General features: G+C 51.7%; 2 protein-coding genes across 3 annotated transcripts; one reads left to right on the top strand and one right to left on the bottom strand.

Moving 5' to 3' along the window:
* Positions 1 to 351: 351 nt before the first annotated feature.
* Positions 352 to 4021, top strand: C17H1orf56 (chromosome 17 C1orf56 homolog). Its single transcript, XM_032233997.1, has 2 exons — positions 352 to 1567; positions 3445 to 4021. Exons 1-2 carry the CDS (start codon positions 767 to 769, stop codon positions 3475 to 3477), a joined length of 834 nt encoding a protein of 277 aa, XP_032089888.1. The 5' UTR covers positions 352 to 766; the 3' UTR covers positions 3478 to 4021.
* Positions 4022 to 4356: 335 nt separating this feature from the next.
* CDC42SE1 (CDC42 small effector 1) lies at positions 4357 to 17785 on the bottom strand. Of its 2 annotated transcripts, XM_032233999.1 has the most exons (5): positions 17621 to 17785; positions 8369 to 8608; positions 8135 to 8248; positions 7216 to 7320; positions 4357 to 6696 (listed from the first exon to the last, which is right to left on the bottom strand). In XM_032233999.1, the coding sequence occupies exons 2-4, from the start codon at positions 8420 to 8422 to the stop codon at positions 7249 to 7251; spliced, it is 240 nt and encodes a 79-aa protein (XP_032089890.1). In that variant the 5' UTR covers positions 8423 to 8608; positions 17621 to 17785; the 3' UTR covers positions 4357 to 6696; positions 7216 to 7248. The 2 variants fall into 2 exon arrangements, with proteins under 2 accessions (XP_032089890.1, XP_032089889.1); XM_032233998.1 differs by lacking the exon at positions 17621 to 17785 and having other exon boundaries at positions 8135 to 8245; positions 8369 to 8506.
* Positions 17786 to 18129: the final 344 nt, after the last annotated feature.

The following is an 18129-nucleotide window of genomic DNA, read 5'->3' as shown; positions in this document are numbered from 1 at the left end:
TTGCAGAGTCAGCCAGAATGCCCTCTTCACATGCTCTGGGGATATGTTGTGAAATATAGAGACTTCTCTTGAGGGGCAAAAAAAACCCCAGCTATGGGAGAAAAAATCCTAAATTCCTGGGAAGGGTCACTCAACCGCCAATGGACAGGGGAAGCTGCAGAGGCCCGTCAATCAGGTCCAGCCACCTGGGTTGGGGATGATGGAGGCTGGAGTCCAGCAGCTTCCATCCCCTTCATCCTCCCTCCAAAATCTTTAGCAGGAGGGAAATAAATTTACCATTCTTGATATGACGTTTCAAGACGTTCTCGCCTTTTTTCTCTCTTTCAGGCTACATCAGTCCAGCAGCAACTCCTGAAGCCCTCCACCCCATGAGAGTCAGACCGGCTGGATGGCCTCTTGGGACCCTCCCACTCGCTCCGCACTTCCTTCTGTCTTGCGCTTCTTTTTAAAAGGGGATAGAAAAAGGGGGCGCGTCCCTATCCTTCCCATGGTGCACCGCCCCCAAATGCCCAAGATGCAGAGGGAAGCCCCCCCCCCTCGTCTCCCCAGGCGAGGGAGACCCTTTGGCACGTCCCAGGAGGTTGGGGGGTGGGCGAGGCTGCAGTAATAACCAGGGGGAGGGGGCTAGGGGGTCTCCCGCAGCCCCCGGGGGTCGCGGAGACCCCAAAAGCGTCTCAAGGCGAGGGAGGGGCAGGGGTCTCCCCTCCCCAGCCGCCCCTGGCTTAGGAAGGACGCCCCCGGCCCGCCTCGCCCGCCTTTAGCCAGGATGCCCATGGAGCAAGCGGGCGAGGGAGAGGAGTGGGCGTGGGTGCGGGCGCCCCCTCCCCACGCGCGTTCCAGCCGCTCCTTTGTTCCGCGGGCCGGTTGCCTAGCGAGCCCCCGAGAGCCCGTCCCGGCCAGGACGGAGGGTCCCCGGACGCCCATGGCCCCCGGGCGGCCGCTGGCGCTGCTGCTGCTGCTGAGCTGCTGGCTGTGGGCGGCCGAGCTGGCGGAGCCCCCCGACGACGAAGGGGCGCTGGTCTCGGCGCCCCCCGAGCTGCTGGCCAAGCTGCCCGCCGCTGCCAGGGCCACGGTGGCCGCCGGCTACCTCAACCCGTCGGAGGCGGCGGCGGTGGTCAGCAAGGAGATGCCGCGGCTGCAGGCGACCCCCGTGGGGACCCCGCCGGCGGGCTCCACGCCCGGCGAGACGGTGCTGATCGTGGGCGACACGCGCTACGCCTGGCAGGAGTGGAGCGCCTGGCATTGCAACTGCCCCGCCGGCAGCATGGCCCGCGTGCGCGACATCACCTACGCCGCGCCCGCCGTGCGCCTGGATCCCGCGCAGTACGACCTGCTGCGCTTCGAGCGCCTGGTCTGCAGCTACGCCATCTGCGGCTGCGACCGCCGGCAGCGGCAGTGTGACCGGCTGGCCCCCGCCTGCGACCTGGGCCAGATGCACTTCTGCGCCCTGCGCGACATCCAGCGGGACCAGGATGAGAAGCGGCGGCGCTTCTGGGCGAAGGTCAACGGCGGGCTGAAGGCGCTCTGGCGCAGCCTGAAGGCGGCCTTCCCCAGCGACCAGAAGAAGGTGCGGAGGGCTCGGGGGCCGGGGGGGGGAGCCAATCCCGATGAGTTCCCCAAAAGCAGAATAAAGGGATAGAGTTAAAATCCAGATGTGGGATGGGTCACCACAAGGTGATTTTTTCTCCTGTGCTTTGTAACCCAGAAATCACCTCTCCTCCATCCAGATAGCTTGGTCCCTGAATTAACCCCATCCTTGACCTCATCCAGAATCGTAATCAAGAAGCAAACCACCATTCAACCTAACCAAGACCTCTCTCAAATAGTCTCCTGCGTGAGCAGGGGGTTGGACTAGATGACCTCCAAGGTCCCTTCCAACTCTTGTTACTGTCAATTAATTAATTAAGTCCCAGAAGTGCTGTTGCAACAATCTTTTGCTACCCAGAAATTTTTTACGCTCGACAATCAATAGCAATAGCAATAGCAGTAGACTTATATAGCGCTTCATAGGGCTTTCAGGCCTCTCTAAGCGGTTTACAGAGAGTCAGCATATTGCCCCCAACAATCTGGGTCCTCATTTTACCCACCTCGGAAGGATGGAAGGCTGAGTCAACCCTGAGCCGGTGAGATTTGAACCGCTGAACTGCTGATCTAGCAGTAGCCTGCAGTGCTGCATTTAACCACTGCGCCACCTCGGCTCCTCAAAAGTCAAAACGTGGTACAATCGTGGCCTCCTTTACCTCTGAGAATTAATTTCGGAATATTTCATTTCCTTCTGCCCTTCTGACACCTTCGAGAGTGGAAAAAGGCTTTTCTCCTCTTTAGCTCAGATCTGCCCTCATTTCCCCAAATCTCCCTTTTTATTCTGTCTTGGTTTCTGGGTGAACCAACTGTGCCCAATTTTATAAATCCCAGATGGCAAATTGCATAGGCCAGGTTCACCACCACCACCACCACCCCCGGCTCACCCCAACCGAGCAAATTATCCTTACTGGATACCCTTCTGCCTTTCCAAGAAAAATAAAATTGGTTTTTTTCTGTCTGTAAAGGATAATAGTAGACCTTAAAACCCCCACGGGATGGCAGAGAAGAGGTTGAGTCCACTCCTGTCAATCCGTCTTCAAGAAGCGTTTTTGGTTCCCTTGTTGAGTCTTCCTTCACCGCCAAGACCAAAAAGCCTGAATATATATATATATTTTAAACACCCTTGTTGACATTTGGGGCAGAATAGATGCTCTTTCCCCACTAATCTTTGCAATAGTATTTCCCCCCCCCCCAACTCTCTTGAGACTTGGGGGAAAAAATTCAGTCACTGGTATTTGATGTGCATTTTTCCTGGGTCAAAAAATACTTGTGCAAACAAGGTCAACTTTGGAGATAAAAGACAGATAAAAAAAGAGAATAATAATAGCAATAGCAATAACAGTAGACGTATATACCGCTTCATAGGGCTTTCAGCCCTCTCTAAGCGGTTTACAGAGTCAGCATATTGCCCCCAACAACAATCCGGGTCCTCATTTTACCCACCTCGGAAGGATGGAAGGCTGAGTCGACCCTGAGCCGGTGAGATTTGAACCGCTGAACTGCTGATCTAGCAGTCAGCCTGCAGTGCTGCATTTAACCTTCTCCCCTGAGCAGGGGTTGGGACTAGAACAGTGGTCTCCAATCTTGGCAACTTTAAGACTTGTGGACTTCAACTCCCAGAGTTCCTCAGCCAGACCTTGGCAACTTTAAGACTTGTGGACTTCAACTCCCAGAGTTGAAGTTGAAGCAAAGTTGAAGCAAAGCTGGCTGAGGAACTCTGGGAGTTGAAGTCCACAGGTCTTAAAAGTTGCCAAGTTTGGAGATCTCCAAGGCCCCTTCCAACTCATTCAATTAATCAATCACATTATCCAAGCTGGTGGGCACAGATTTTCTTCTTAACCTCTTTTCTTACGTTTCCAGCTGAAAAATAAGCACGCGAAGAGAAACTACTGACCACAGCTTCAAAAGATGCCGGAGGGGAGCACCAGCCTGACAGCGGCCACATCAAGCCGATACCATTCACGAGACCCCTTGCCCGAATTCCCCCCCCCCGTCCATCTCTTACAAAACGAATGAGTTTATTTTCAAGAAATTGGAAGGACGCCTCTCTTTCTCCCCAAAACAAAAAAAGGAGTTTTAGCTTATCAGGCAAAGAATTTTCCAAAGATTTTTTTTTCCCCTTGTGCTATATAAAGACTTAATAAAATGCTGATTCCTGCAGCCGGATTGCTTCCATTGGATCGAAGAGGCATTTGAGACCGTTGGAACTACACTTCCCATCCTCCTGGCCTGCATGGAGGACCTATTCTCATCCAGTCCCTGAAGATGCCTCGTTTTTTTGCTTCAAAGAAATAAGCTGTTATATATTCTATGTATTTCACCCTGAAGCCTTTTTCTCTTTTGTCTGGTGTTCATCCCCCTCGCTTGCAAATTTCATTTATTACATTACAGCCAGTGAACAAGCAGCTCCTGTTCAGTCCTAAATTTGCTGGTACTTTTTAAAAGCAGCTGAATAAATTCTGAATTATATAGCTAGGAAGGAAATTCTGAATTATATAGCTAGGAAGGAAAGTCATGGTAGTGTTTGCATGTTCTCCTGGGCCCCATCTCTGGCCAAGAAGCAAATTTAGGGAAGGATAGCCTGAATTTTTGTTCAAAACGCCTCTCTCAAAGACACTACAAACACCCAAAATCACGATTCTCCTTTGCCGTTTAATTCTGTCTTTTCCAAGCATACAATACACTCTGTGCAAACAAGGGAGAAACATGCCAGAAATGGATTGCGTAATTCTTCTGTTGCATTTAACCTAGAAAACAGGGTGGATATTTTTATTTTTTTGCTTAAAAGAAAGACCATGCCAGCACAATACACAGCTCTGCCTTTCTCCCAGATTTCACTGTCTCAATTGCAACATTATATTCAAATAATATATATTTTCTTCCTCCCTTCAGACACATACAAACATGATCATTTTCTTGTTTGCAAAAAAGATGATGGGTTTTTCTGGCAAATAAAAAGACAGCCGAACAGTCCAGCTATTCTTCCCCCCCCCCCCGTCCCCACCAAGCAATCGCTTTTAACCCCAGACCAGCTGGGAATTGGGGGGGGGGATAATAATATACATGCCCAAAGCTCTATGTGTGCGTGCGTGTATTTTTGAAACATCGACCCATCAGCTAAATGTTTGGAGTGGGGGGAAAAAAAGAAAGAAAGATGCTTTTCAGGTAAGTTAAACTACAGATCCCCTCATCCACTGCCAACATGTAGGAAGGCTGGACGTTGCAATCCTAAAGCCCCGAAGATTAGGGGAAAAAAATTGGTTGCCAAACAGCTGTTCTACTTGGAAATCTAACTTTCGCTCGGCCAGCAGGCACAGGGAAACAAAGGGGAGAAAAATGGAGACGTTTAATTTTACACCTAGTTGTTCTCGCGCCTGTGGGAAAATAAGGGTGGGGGGAGAGTTTATTGGCTGCTGAAGGTTTCCCCTTCAGAGCTGGCCTGCTTTGCAAGGAAGACAAGAAACACACATACACAAAATCCCTTTTTCCCAAACCTGCAATCCCTTAATTTGGGGCACGGGGCGACTGGATGGAGCTAAAGACACAACAGAAGAGAGGATTTTGTTGCAGTGAGCATCCACTCGGGATACCCAGGGTCAGCCGGACGGCGTCATGTGGGCTGCAACTCCAGTTTCAGAAAGAGAAGGAAGAAATCCAACAGCGGGCGGAGAAACCTTCCACAACCTCAAGTGCGCAGGATGCTGAAAAAGCTGACCCTGGAATTTGAAATGTATTTTTCTCCTCCTCCAGGCCGGACCGTCTAAAAGTCTCGTTTTGGCTCTCGGGGTGCCTCGTTTTTAAAAACCAGGTCTCCCTCGTTGAGCGTGAAGGGGAGCGCAGGAGAATCGAACCTGGGAAACAAGTATCGGAAGCAGGATTTCCACGCCGCGGCCTCCACATTTTTAACACAGGTCTGGCTGGAGGAAAGAACCACATAATCCAGGATCAAACAGAGGAGGGACTTTCGGATGAGGGCCAGCCGCTGGGCTTCCTCCGGGCCGAACAGTCTCCGTGTGAGATTCTCTCCAGCCCCCTTTTACAAGCTTGCAGGGATCTGGTTGATCCTGGTTGCAGTTTGGCCCCGGTCCTCGGTTGCTCTTGGGTGAGAGGCTTCAATCCACAAAGAAAGGGAGCTGAGAGCGAATTCCTCCTGGCTTGCGGGAGTTTGAGCCACGGAGGCCCTCAACGTGTCTCTGGACCCAGAGATACCTTCGCCACCTTCGCGAGGGGTGGATTTCTCCGGATCCCCATTTTTGTGCAAAGAGCAGAGGGGCGGTCGATTCAGGACCGAAAGTTTTGCGAGGATAAAAGATGCTCAAGAGTCACTCCGAACGGCGAGATAGGCAGCAAATAGGTTTGATAAGTGGGCAAAGAACGCCAAATCCAGAATCTGCGACAAACCAGAATGATGATGATGATGATGATAATAATAATAATAACAACATCACAAGCACCGAACTGCTGTTGGTATTTGAACTCTGCTTCCTGGAATTGGCACCCACTGGCTGATAGCAGGAAGGGTGCCCACCCTGTTTTAGCACCCTCGGCCTGGGGGTTTCTGCGAGGAGTCCGGAATGAGATTTGCCATCCTCCCTTTGGAGGGATAATCCTGGCCACCCCAAACGTCTCGCCTCGTGGCCAGGACACACGTCCTTTAAGAATAAAATCCAGTGGAGAAACTTTGGCAAAAACACCATGAATAATTCATCCGGTCTGATGGGTTTTTTTTCCCCGTTTGCGAAGGAACCAAAACGCATTGATTATTTCTTATCATGGAAGTGTGGCGGATCAATCCCGGTTGAGGAAGCTACTATTCTCTGCAAGGTTTGCCCAGATGGTGCCCGCTTTCCTTGCCAAGGTGTGTGTGTGTCTGTTCTGCAGAGCGAACAGTGCCAGGAAAAAGAACAGTCACCTGGGCATGTGCAGAGTGATGGACAATATATATATATATATATATTTTAAAGTATAAGTTACGCGGTGATTATTTTGCTCAACGGTTTTGAGTTTGGCAACCCATTTCGACAAGACCGGACAGGAAATTCAAGTGAGGCAGAGATGAGTTTCTTTCTTTTCTTTTTTTCCCTCTGAAGGTTATTTTTGTAATTAATTCTCCTGTAAGACAAGAAGGAAAGAGAGGAGGAGGGGTAAACATGAAAGCTTTTATCCCTCTGCGTTGGCAATAAGGTACAATTATGAAAGGGGAAGAGAGCAACATTTGGACCAGCCTCACAGGGAGCTGCCCCGAAGCACGATGGGGATTTAAAAGATCTCCTGGACTGGATCAAAATGGATCCCTAAAAATATCTTAACTTTCTGCCCACCGCTGCTCCTGTCAACGATCACTTATTATTTTATTGTACTAAATTTTTACACCGTCCCTTACAAGGTGACTTTTGCAAGTTATAAAACAGGTTAAAAAATATAGTTCAAACATGAACACATCAAGACTAACTGGATAAAAAATGTTATTTTATTTTTTTAAAATTCTCCCCATACTTCGGGTTGACGTAAACCTCGGTGGTACCTTTTGCAGGCCCAGGCTGGGAACGAGGCCCCGTTGCAAATCAAGTGGCTAGTCCTCATTGAACAGTTACCGAGGGGTTTTTTCTTTGCCATTCGTGCAACACTTACAGGGAAAAGGAGGAGGGGAGGAGCGGCACAAGGTTATAAAATGTGGGAATTGCTCCAAGGTCTTTCTCGCCCGCATTTGGACCGCATTTCCTGGACGGCTCCTGACTGCAGAAAAGAGGGGAGAGAAAAGCGAGAGAGAATGAAGACCCTTCCTCAATATCTACGATGCCTCACAGCTTTTGAACCGGGCTCCCTGCACTTAGAAATCTAGCACTTCAGGGGGAAAAAAACATTTCCATCTCAGCAGCTAGCTTTCTACCTTCGGGGCGTTTCTGATTACATGTAGTCCTCCACTTATTTGGTGGCCGTTCGAAGTCAACCATGGGCACTGAAAGAAGTGACTTAGGAATGCTTTTCACATTGGCACCATCCCCCACGGCCCTCAATTGCTTGGCCGCTGCTGACTCGTATTTATGACAGGTGCAGCATCCCCCGGGTGTGGGTGTGTGTGGGGTTCCCCCGTGATCCCCTTTTGCAGCCTTCCGACAAGCCAGGTCAACGGGGAAGCCAGATTCACTGAACAACCCTGTGGCTCATTTAACAAAACCGCGTTGATTCGCTTAACAGCCGTGGCAAGGAAAATTGCAAAAGGAAAAAGCAAAATTCACTTCACCAGTGAAGTAGCAAAAGCAACTGTGGTCGTAAGACGAGGACTACCTGTACGGTACTCTCCCAGGTGTACAGCTCCGAAGAGCCCCCCCGACCCATTGGAAAGTAAATTCCGCAAGGGGAGAATATCCAGCCGTCAATATTTTGGGCGCCAATTAAAGCTGGTCTCTTGGCAAAGGGAGCTCGGAGCATGTCTGAACTCTGGGGTTATAAATATGCCTCCCGGGGTGTAATAGGGACCCCCCCTCTCCCTGTTCTCATCTTGAAGGCTCAGCAACATCCCTGGAAGCCGAGTGGAGCAAATCCGTACCACGGCGGGGAGGCCCTCGTTCACCATGTCCCCAGAGCCGATGTGCGTGAGGTGGACGAAATTCATAGGCTCGCCTATCATGCTTCGGTCGATCCGCCGTCTTTTCCGCTGCTGCTGCGGAAGATGGAACATGGGGACATTCAGTGAGGGGAGGAAGGGAAGACCTCGCCAACCCCAGCTGGCACCTCCGTGCCCTATCCCTGGAAGCCGATAGTGGCCGGAAGCAGAACTCACCGGCTGTGCTTTCTCCACCACGCAGCAGCCCAGCTTGTGCCAAAAATCACTCATGGTTAACGTCGCTTCCAGCTTTCTGCCTGGTGGGTGCCAAGGACTGGAGGACGGGTGGTTGGGACCTCTTGTCCAGCCAGAGATGCCGGGTGGAGGGTGGGGGTGAGCCGGCCGTGTGGCACTCTGGGTGAGAGTGACCTTCGGATGGCCAGGAAACTGATTCGGGTGCCGATGGTTGAGAAAAACCTTTGGAAGAAGAGGAGAAGAGAGAATGACAATTGAGTAAAGATTAGGGTCAAGATTTGTGAATTCAAATCAGGACGATAGCTGGAAGACAGACTGTAGAATCCTAAAGAAAAAAGGAAGGGATATGAAACAAAGTTGGGTGTGTGGAAATGCCATCCCCAAGAAAACATGAACTGGGATCTGAAAGAGACACCTATAACAATAGAAAAAGAAAGGAAGGGAAGAAGGAAGGGAAGGAGGGGAGGAAGGAAGTAGAGAATGGAGGGGCGAAGGAAAGGAAAGGAGTGGAGGGTAGAAGAGAGAGGAAGAGGAGGAGAGAAAGTAGGAGAGGACGAAGAAGTGTGGAGGAGAGGTAAGGGAAGAAGAAAGAGGTAAGGGAAAGTGGGTGGAAGGGAGAGAAAAAAGAAGAGGAGGGAGGAAGAGAAAGAAAGAGAAGGAGAGAAGGTAGGAAGGAGAAGAAAAAAGGTAGGGGTAGGGAAGAGGTAAGGAAAAAGGGGATGGAGAGGAGGAAGGAAGGAAGTAGAGAAGGAAGGAAGGGAGGGAGAAAAGAAAAGAAAGAGAAAACAAGGTGGTGTCTTAGCAGGTGCGAAGGATGGTAAACAAAGCATTTCAAACTATACCTTACAACCTTCCAAATGGAATAATAATAATGCAAGGATGGCAAAGAAAAAGAATAACTATGTGAATGTATATCTATAATCTGTATGTCAGAGAATAAATAAAAAAATAAATAAACAAAAAGATTAGGGGAACGAAAGGGAGGAGGAGGAGGAGGGACTGGGAGAAACAGGGTTAAATACATATTAGAGGAAAGGAGGAAGAGGATGGAGGAGGAATGGAATAATAATAATATAAGAATGGCAAAGAAAAAGAATAACTATGTGAATGTATATCTATAATCTGTATGTCAGAGAATAAATGACAGTAAAAATAAAATAAACAAAAAGATTAGGGGAACGAAAGGGAGGAGGAGGAGGGGGGACTGGGGGAAACAGGGTTAAATACATATTAGAGGAAAGGAGGAAGAGGACGGAGGAGGAAGAAGCGGGGTGAAGTAAAAACTGGAGGAAAGGAGAAGAGGAAGGAGAAAATGGAAACATCAACAAGAAGCAGATTTCTCTCCCCCCCCCCCTTACACCCCTGGGGAAAGGGCAGCCGGCTGAGCTCAGTGGGGCCGCAATGCCCTTGCCCCACAACCTCTGGGAGGGTCAGGAAGAGGACGGAGAGACTGACCACTCCTCCTCCTCCTCCTCCACAGGCAGGAAAGGCCCCAGACGCAGCTGATTCTCCTGCCTACGTCTGCAAAGAGCTTCGGGGAAAGATGCCCACGGATCCCCCCCCACCAGCTTCTCTCTTTCGAAATGCGTCCCCGTCACCCTGCGGGTTGCAGCCCTGCCTCAATTTCCTCTCGCAAGGTTTTAAGGCTAGACGGAGGAGGAGGAGGGGGGAGAGGGCAAGAGGAGGAATAGTTGCTTTAAAAAAAAAATCATTTCAGATAACAGGAAACCACAAAGAGTTTCCATAGAAGCAGACAGAGAGAGAGAGAGAGAGAAAATCACACAAACACAAAACACACACTTCCTCCTTCTGAGTAACCTTGCCGGAAAGTCCTCTCGAAGGTCACCTGTTCACACCTTATTTCTGTCTCCGTGTGTCTGTGAAAAGTGACGACAACTTCTTGGGAATCTCAGTTTGCCAGAGATCTGGAAAGACAGGCCTTGCTGAGGCTACTGCTAAGATTGGAGGGGGGGGTGCCCTTGAGGGCATGAAGACTGACCCTCCCAGCTGGAGGAAGGAACTCAAGTGGCACCCACTCAAAACACGGTTTCCTAGCAGCAAACACCGAAGCGCCTGGCCGATACGTTTCCCCCCGAATGCTTTTGCAACCTTCCAGCTTAGCCTCCGTCCCTGAAAACTCCTGGTGGTCTCCTATCCAAGCTGGCAAGTTTGAGGACTAGGGGGGTGGCATGATAGCATCTTCTAGTATTTGAGGGGCTGCTCCAAAGAGGAGGAGGTCAACTTATTTTCCAAAGCAGGAAAAGGAGCCACGGATGGAAACTCATCAAGGAGAGAAGCAATCTGGGGTTGCTAAGACAGCCGAGGACAATTAACCCGTGGAACCGCTTGCCACCAGAAGTTGTGGTTGCTCCAACAACTGGATGCTTTTAAGGGGAGGCTGGACAGGCAGTTGTCTGAAATGGAATAGGGCTTCCTGCCTGGATGGGGGGGGGGGCTGGACTAGAAGACCTCCAAGGTCCCTTCCAGCACCGTTCTTCTGCATTCAGCAGGAGTGGTTTTCCCCCAAAAGGATCTCCCTGCAGAGAGCCAAATGGGATTTTCCACCACGTGGGACGGTCTGCTGCCAGCCCCCCCACCTCCCACGCCCCTCAGCTGATGAGACCCCCCCACACACCCCGTCTGAGGCGAGAGTCACGATGGGAGCGCGGGATTAAAGTTTGTGGCCAAACAGCCTCCCTGCCAGAAAAAAGTGACTCACCGAACCGAGAGACACGGCTGGGCTGGGCTGCTGGGGTGGGTGAGGGTTGGGGAGGGGGCTTCCCAAAGACTGTTACGTCATTACGACCTTCCCACCCGGCTTTTAACAAGGTCAATGAGAGTTCAGGACCCCCCGTCACTGGCGAACTTGCCATGTGCTTTTTAAACTTAAATAACGGCGACCGAGAAAATAATCCAATCAAAAAAAGACATTCTAACCATTGCTTCACTTCATGACGGAAGCCTCCGGTCCCGATTTTGGTCCTACGTTGAGGACTACCCATAATTCTGAAAGGAACACAGACCCTTTCTTGCCGCCGTCGCTAAGCAAGTCGCCGCCGTTGTTAAGTTAGTCACGCGGTTGTTAAGCGGCTTCTTCCCCCAGTTGACTTGGCCGGTTAGAAGGTCGCAAAAGTGGGATCCCGTCACCCCAGGGACCGTCTGCAACCGTCGTAAGTACTCGCCAGTTGCCAAGTGTCTGGATCCTGCGACGGTCGTAAGTGTGAAAAACCACCCCGGGTCCCTTTTTTTTCAGCGCCGTCGTAAGTTCGAACGGCTACTAAATGAACTGCACAGGGCCTGGAAGAGAGCGGCCCAATAAGGGATCTGTTTCTGGCCCGGGGGGGCGGGGCGGAGGATGGGCAGGGAGGGGAATCCTGCTTGCACACACCTGTGCAAATTTGTAGAGATTTTCCTCCGCCCGTTTTCTGCCGCGTTGCAGCCGGAGCGAAATAACCGTCTTGGGCGTTGGGGGGCAGAGGCACGGGGCAAGACCGAGCCTGCCCCAGACTCCGTCGGTGGAGGAACGGTGAGGATTGACTCATCCTTGACTAACCTGCCCACCTGCGCCAGGTGGAACCGCCGAGAAAGCAGGAAAAAGAACATTCCCAGAGCTTCCCCGCCCTCCGGGCAGAGAGGGGAAGGGGACGAGGGGTCCAGAAGTGGAAAGTGGGGAGGGCGGGCTAGCCGTGTGCCCCTGACACCACTTGGGGGGGGGGGCAGGGGACGAAGATGGCTTCCTTCGATCAATGAACAAGCGCGTTGCTCCAGAAGGTGGCTACCTGCAACTGGGGGCTTGGGACTACAGGTCCCATCCTCCCCATGTGAGACCTGAAAATGACCTGGGATGGCCATGCCTGTGTGAGAAGAGTGGCTTCCCCTAATTTCCTGGCGTGTTTTTGCCTCTTCTGAAGCCTGTTTTCCTTCCCTGGCTTCACCTGGTGGTATCCTTTCCACGTAGAAACCAGGACTCCCGACTACCGAGGTCTCCCCTCCTGGTGAATCTTCAGGATGCAGCTCCAGAGAGATCCTCTTCCATCATTCTCCCCCCCCACCTCTTAAAACATCTTCCCTCTGAATTTAACTTAAATTTTAATTTTGCATGTCCTCGAAAATGGCATCAAATCGCCATCCGGCAAAAATCTCCCTGCACACGGCAGCCGGTCAGGTGCAAACACGGGCCGTGTGCAAACTCACGCCAGTGTCTCTGGGTGTCGAGCTGGGATGAAAAGTTCCGTGTTTGATCCACTGTTTTGAACCCGCAATGACTTCGGAGTCGGAGCCAAAAATCAAAAGTTAATGAATGACCAGGCAGACATCCAGAAAATGTCGAATTCCTGCCAGATAAAAACCCAGGGTTTGCTAACCGCCGTGATTCACCACTTCTGAGGGTTTTCTTTGACAGCGGCGGAGAGGAAGTTGGCCACAACTGCATTTTGGGGTGTTTTTATACAGCTTCCAGGCCTCAGCCACAAGCCGGGCATCTCCTGGTGGCCTCCCATCCGCGAATCAGGTCCCACACTCGCCTCCTGGAGCAATCAAGGAGGGCTGTTTCGATCCATTTCTCCTGCTTTGGGGTCAGGAGACCGAGGGAAAATCTTGCCCCCATCTAAGCAATATTCCCCATCAGGACAGCAGCCCCCTTTTCTCCGGCTTCGGGGCACCATCATCCCCTCCCCACAGCCTCAATAGCTCAGAGCACCCAGCCCCACACATCCTCCTCCCCATCGCTCTGCATATCTCCTTCGAAAGCTGTTGCCTTCAAGGCATCCCTGTAGATGAATCCATTTTCTTTCCCCAAACCTGGCCCTTACTCAGAGGCGAGTTGCAAAACATTTTCTCCACCAGAGCTGATGCTCCTGAGCCACCGATGGGGATGATGGGAACTGGAGTGTGCTAGGAAGGCCGGGGCAGAGCGACTTCTCAGCCAAGGAAACAGGATTGACCAGCGGAAGCTGGTGACGAGAAAGGCCCCTTTCACCTCCAACGAAGTCTTTCAAGGGAGGATTTACGGTCACAGACCTTATCAGGCTTGGAGAGATGCCAGGCTGATCTCTGCAGAACTTGGAGAGTCACGAACCAATGAAGCAAACTAATAATCTCCTGCAAACTCCACTCCCCTTTCGCTCCTCTTTTATGTCCTCTGGGAGGGGCCATTCACCGTCCACCTGTGGCCTTCCTCCAAGGTCGACCCCTGTTCTTTAGCTCTTCCCTTCGTGTCCGGCCACTCTGGGAACAGGCTCCAGCTGTTCTTCTGCCTCACTGATGTCTGACTCCGAAGGCAGCTGATAACTGGCATACGGCCCTGGCCCCCTCTCTGCCTCCGACGCAGAGCCCTCACCAGAGCCTCCCCCAGACTCCAGGACTGACCCTTCCCAACCTCCCCACTGTCCGAATCTGCTGCCAGCTCCACAATGCCACCCAGGTTCGGGAGAAGATCCAGCTGCAGCCAGATGCCAAAGCCTGGCACGGGACGAATATTCAGAAGAGGCTCAAGATTTGAGATGGACAATATTTATCTGCATTTGCTCTGGGGAAAAACAAGGAATACCAAGGGCCGTGTAAGGTTTTTGTGGCGCTCCTGAGGAGGCTTCCTTCCCCGTAGCTCGGCCTGGAGTTATTGTTTCCCCCAGATTGATGGACGGTTTCCCCAGCCCCATTGTCAGATGCCAGGATCCCTTCCGAAGGCTCATTTTCCCCACACGGGCTGGAGGCCAACTGGCTGCCGGGAGCCTCCCGCTGGACCGAGGTGCGAATGTAGAACCTCCATGTCAGGAGGCAGTTCACCTGCAAATATCGACCTTTGCCTCTTCGTTTGCTGGCACGGAATAAAGACCCCCAAATGAAAAATAAACTCGCAGGCCCGGCCCGGCGGGTGCAGCCACGTAACCTGGGCATCTCCAAGACTTTCCCGCCAGGTGGAGAATGAAGCCGTGCCAACATCCCTGGTTGTTGTTGTTGTTGTTGTTGTTCTTCTTCTTCTTCTCCTCCTCCTCCTCCTCCTCCTCCTCAGAGAGCACCAAGGACCCCACAGTCATCGTCCTCCTCCTCCTTCTTCTTCTCCTCCTCCTCCCCCTCCTCAGAGAGCACCAAGAACCCCACAGTCCTCCTCCTCCTCCTTCTTCTTCTCCTCCTCCTCCTCTTCCTCCCCCTCCTCAGAGAGCACCAAGGACCCCACAGTCCTCCTCCTCCTCCGATTTAAGCAAGGCTGGTTTTTCTGCCAGCCGAGCAGCATCCAGCACCGAGAGGTTGGGCTCCCGTTCGCCCCTCTGGCCAGGAAGCGCACGGCCTCCCTCCTGCGCCCCGAACAAAAGGATCCAGTGTTGCAGCAAGGAAGAGGAGCGGAGAGAGGAAGATCTGAAGCTCAGAAGGAAAAGGGCCTTGAATCCCATCTGGGCGGCCGGGGGGGGGGGGCGGGATTTCCTCCTTGCACAGAAGAAAGGATTGTCAGCCGTCTTGGCCCTCCCAGCAGCCGCCCGGCCAAGTCATCTTTGCCCCCTGGTGATGTCACCACAGGCAACACCACCATCTTTCCTCGGCGGCTCCAGAGAAGAGCTGCTAAATTTTCTCACTGAATCCTGGGGCTTCCTGCAAGCCTCCATCCCACCACAAGCCAGGTCTGCCTGTGGCTCGTGAGCGTAGGGGGGGTCCTCGCCACCAGCAGTGGGCTAGAACTGTCCGACACGCTAAGCTAGAAATCATGGTTTGTCTAAGCCAGAACTCTTGAGTTCTCCTAGGCGGTGTTTGGAGTGTCCAAGCATGTGTTAACATCAGCGCTAACTATCCTCTCCTTACAGTAGTGGCCAAAATTGCAGAAACCTTTTGGAACAAGTATATTTTTGAGGTTTGATGGCTAATAACACCCACTTCTTTGGGGGGGGGGAGTTTCAAGATAATCAGGCCTGGGGATAGGTTTCAAATTTACCCGCCCGAGTGTTGATTGTTGAATGCATGTTGTGGTTTTCCATTTTATTTTTGGCCACTTATTGTTTGTCTCTTGTTACTGCACACCCTTCCCTTTGTGATTGTAAGCTGCCCTGAGTCCCCTCAGGGAGAAGGGCGGCCTATAAGTCTTAATAAAATGTTAAATGTTAAATCGTATTCCACTGCTGGAATGGCCTAGGAATATCCCAGACCTTCCCCCCATTAAAAATCTATGGAGCGGACTAAAGAACTGCGTTAGCCAGCAATAAAATCCAGTTAACAGAAGCAATCATTTAATCTTGGTTTCACCTTATAAGCTGCGGGACTAAAAGACTTGGTTCACTCCACGGGAAGACGTTGTAATTCTTGCAAAAGGTTACCCAATTAAGTATTAACTGTTTTGTATATTTCTTTATTTTTTCTACGTGATTCACCTTTCTTCTTCATAACTGCTATTCTCATAGCAGATCCTTCATACAAGTTATTGCATTACATTCTTGATTAAATGGTCTTTCCACTGATATATAATTTTATGGCACTACTAAAAGAAAGCGGTGTTAATTAGCCATCAAACCTCAAAAACACACTTCTCCCCCCCAAAAAAAAGATTCCCACAATTCTGGCCACAGCTGTGGATCTGTCCCTATAAAGCTTGCCTTCTTCAGTGCCAAAACAATACGTGTTTTTCTTTTTAAATCTATTCTTTCGAAAATCTAAATTTCTCAGGATAATGTCCCTGGCTTTCTCCACTTGTAAAAATGCAGGGATTATTTTTAATTCTTTTATTTTCTTAAAAAAAATTCGATTTGTGGCCAACTCACGAACACCGTAGGTGTGTCCAGCCATCCTCAAAACAAGGCTTCAGATGGAGGGAAGCTGGTTTGAGGGGTCGACAGGGGTGGGGGTTAGGGGGTGGGCTGCCTAAGAAGGCCTGTGGGGCCCTGAAGACTTCCTAGAGCTGAACAATGGGGCGGCTTCTGACTCAGAGCCGTAAAAAGGAAATGCAGAGGGGGGGCGGGGAAGGGAAGGACGGAAGGGTTAAGCAGAAAATTAAACTTCCTTTGGAGAATTTTGCAAGACTTCTAAGAGAGGTGAAAGACAGATGTTTGGGGGGGGGAAGGAGAGGGCAGGAGGGGCTGGGGGGTAGGCTCCCCCTAACACAAATATAGGTCCTTTCTGAAACAACAGAACAATGCACACATCACAATTGTAATCAAGAAGGGATGAAAGTTGCATTCACGCCACCAAACTTTTCAAACCAGAAAGGAGGGTGTCCAAGGGAGGGGGGAGGTGTCACTCGACGTCCCCAACCCGAGGGTCTCCTGGAGGGACCCACAGGGCCCATCCTCCACATCCGCGGGGCCCAAGTGTGCTTCCCAGCCGTTAAGAACTGTCCGTTAGGGAGAGGAAAATATGAGATTTTTAAAAATTCAACCAGCCTCTCCCTCTGGCACAGAATCACCCCCCCACACACACACATCAAGCCCACTTGAAGGCCAACAAGGCTTTTTCAGGTAGTCACTGGGTTTTCCATGCTGCCCCAGTGCTGGGGGGTTGGGTTGGCATTTCTCAAAGCCAGCTGGGTTTCATTTTGCCCAAGTGCCACTGGCCCCAGCCGGTTGGCGACAGGGGAAGAGAAAATTAAAGTATGGGGATTTTTTTTTTTGGAGTCTTGAGGGAGAGAAACATCCTCTTTTTCCGGCATCTTCCTCTCCCCCCATTTCTTCAGCTGAGAGATTCGAACCGTTCTTGCCCCCCTCCCTGAAGTGCCCGAGAGTTTAAAAAACAAAAAAGCCACTTTAGATCTTCGCGTGGAAAGAGAGCCATGAATGGAGCCTTTCTTCCCCGCCGCAGGAAGAAGGGAAGAAACGCAGCGCAGGGTTCACACCCAAACCTCTTGCCCTGAATCAATGGGACGGGTTTTTTCTCTCCCCCCCCCCCTCTTTAAAAAGTGCCAGTCTGGGCAAAGGAGACGCCATTCCAAACCCAGGAAAAAAAGGGGGTGAAAATAGCCTTTTGTTTGTTTTATCTGGCAAAACGTGCCTGGGCCAAAGAGGCGAGGGGGGGGGGACAGGGGGGGTCGTGAGAAACCTCCGGGGCTGGAGAAGAAACCGCAACTCACCTGAACTTTTCGAAGAGAGAGAAAGAGAAAAGAACGGAGAGGTCGGGAAAAAGTTTTGCGCAAAGTTTGGAAGAAGTTTGAAACCCCGAGAAGGCGGCGAGGCAAAAAGCGGGCGAGGGTCTCCCTGCCCACCAGGCTGCTCCCCCGCCCCCCCAGACCCAGAGCGCCCCTCTCTCCCCTTACCTGCCCACCTGGGGGTCCCGGGGCGGCTCCTTCTCCCTCGGCGGTGCCTCCTCCTCCTCCGAGCGCACCAGCAAACAAACATGGAAAGTTTTCTTTCCGTGGGAAACCAAGCTCCGCGCGGCTCCTCCGCCCTCCCGCTGCCGCTGGTAGAAGGAGGAGGAGGAGGAAGCGCTGCGAAGGGTTGCAACAGGCAGGCCGAGGGACACCGCCTCCCCACCCGCCTCCACCACCACCACACACCCCGCGATGATTCAACCCACAGCCGTCCTTGGAGCGGCTGCTGCCAACTCTTGGCAATCTCTGGGCATTGCAGCCCCTCGGCGGGGAGACTTCAGAGGCTGGAGGTTCCGTGGGGGTTGGCTGGCGGTGCCCACCCCCCCTCCCCATGCCGCTGTGCCAAGAGGCGGGGCTGCGGGAGGGGGGAGGGGTATCCTGGCTGGCACAGTACCCAGTTTGCCCAGTCTGCTAAACGTGGCTTTGGGGCAGGGAGGCTGGGATAATGAGATGGGGTTTTTTT

This window comes from Thamnophis elegans, chromosome 17 (assembly GCF_009769535.1).
Source record: "Thamnophis elegans isolate rThaEle1 chromosome 17, rThaEle1.pri, whole genome shotgun sequence".
NCBI lineage: Eukaryota > Metazoa > Chordata > Lepidosauria > Squamata > Colubridae > Thamnophis > Thamnophis elegans.
The sequence above is the reverse complement of the archived record's forward strand: the minus strand, read 5'-3'. Positions and strand labels throughout refer to the sequence as shown.

Excerpts from the sequence above, each read along its gene's own strand:
- C17H1orf56 (XM_032233997.1), top strand. The coding sequence starts at position 767 with ATGCCCATGGAGCAAGCGGGCGAGGGAGAGGAGTGGGCGTGGGTGCGG. Across the intron at positions 1,568-3,444 it reads TCCCCAGCGACCAGAAGAAG|CTGAAAAATAAGCACGCGAA; the intron begins GTGCGGAGGGCT and ends TTACGTTTCCAG.
- CDC42SE1 (XM_032233999.1), bottom strand. The coding sequence starts at position 8,422 with ATGAGTGATTTTTGGCACAAGCTGGGCTGCTGCGTGGTGGAGAAAGCA. Across the intron at positions 8,249-8,368 it reads TGGTGGAGAAAGCACAGCCG|CAGCAGCGGAAAAGACGGCG; the intron begins GTGAGTTCTGCT and ends CATCTTCCGCAG. Across the intron at positions 7,321-8,134 it reads ACGAGGGCCTCCCCGCCGTG|TCAGGAGCCGTCCAGGAAAT; the intron begins GTACGGATTTGC and ends TCTTTTCTGCAG.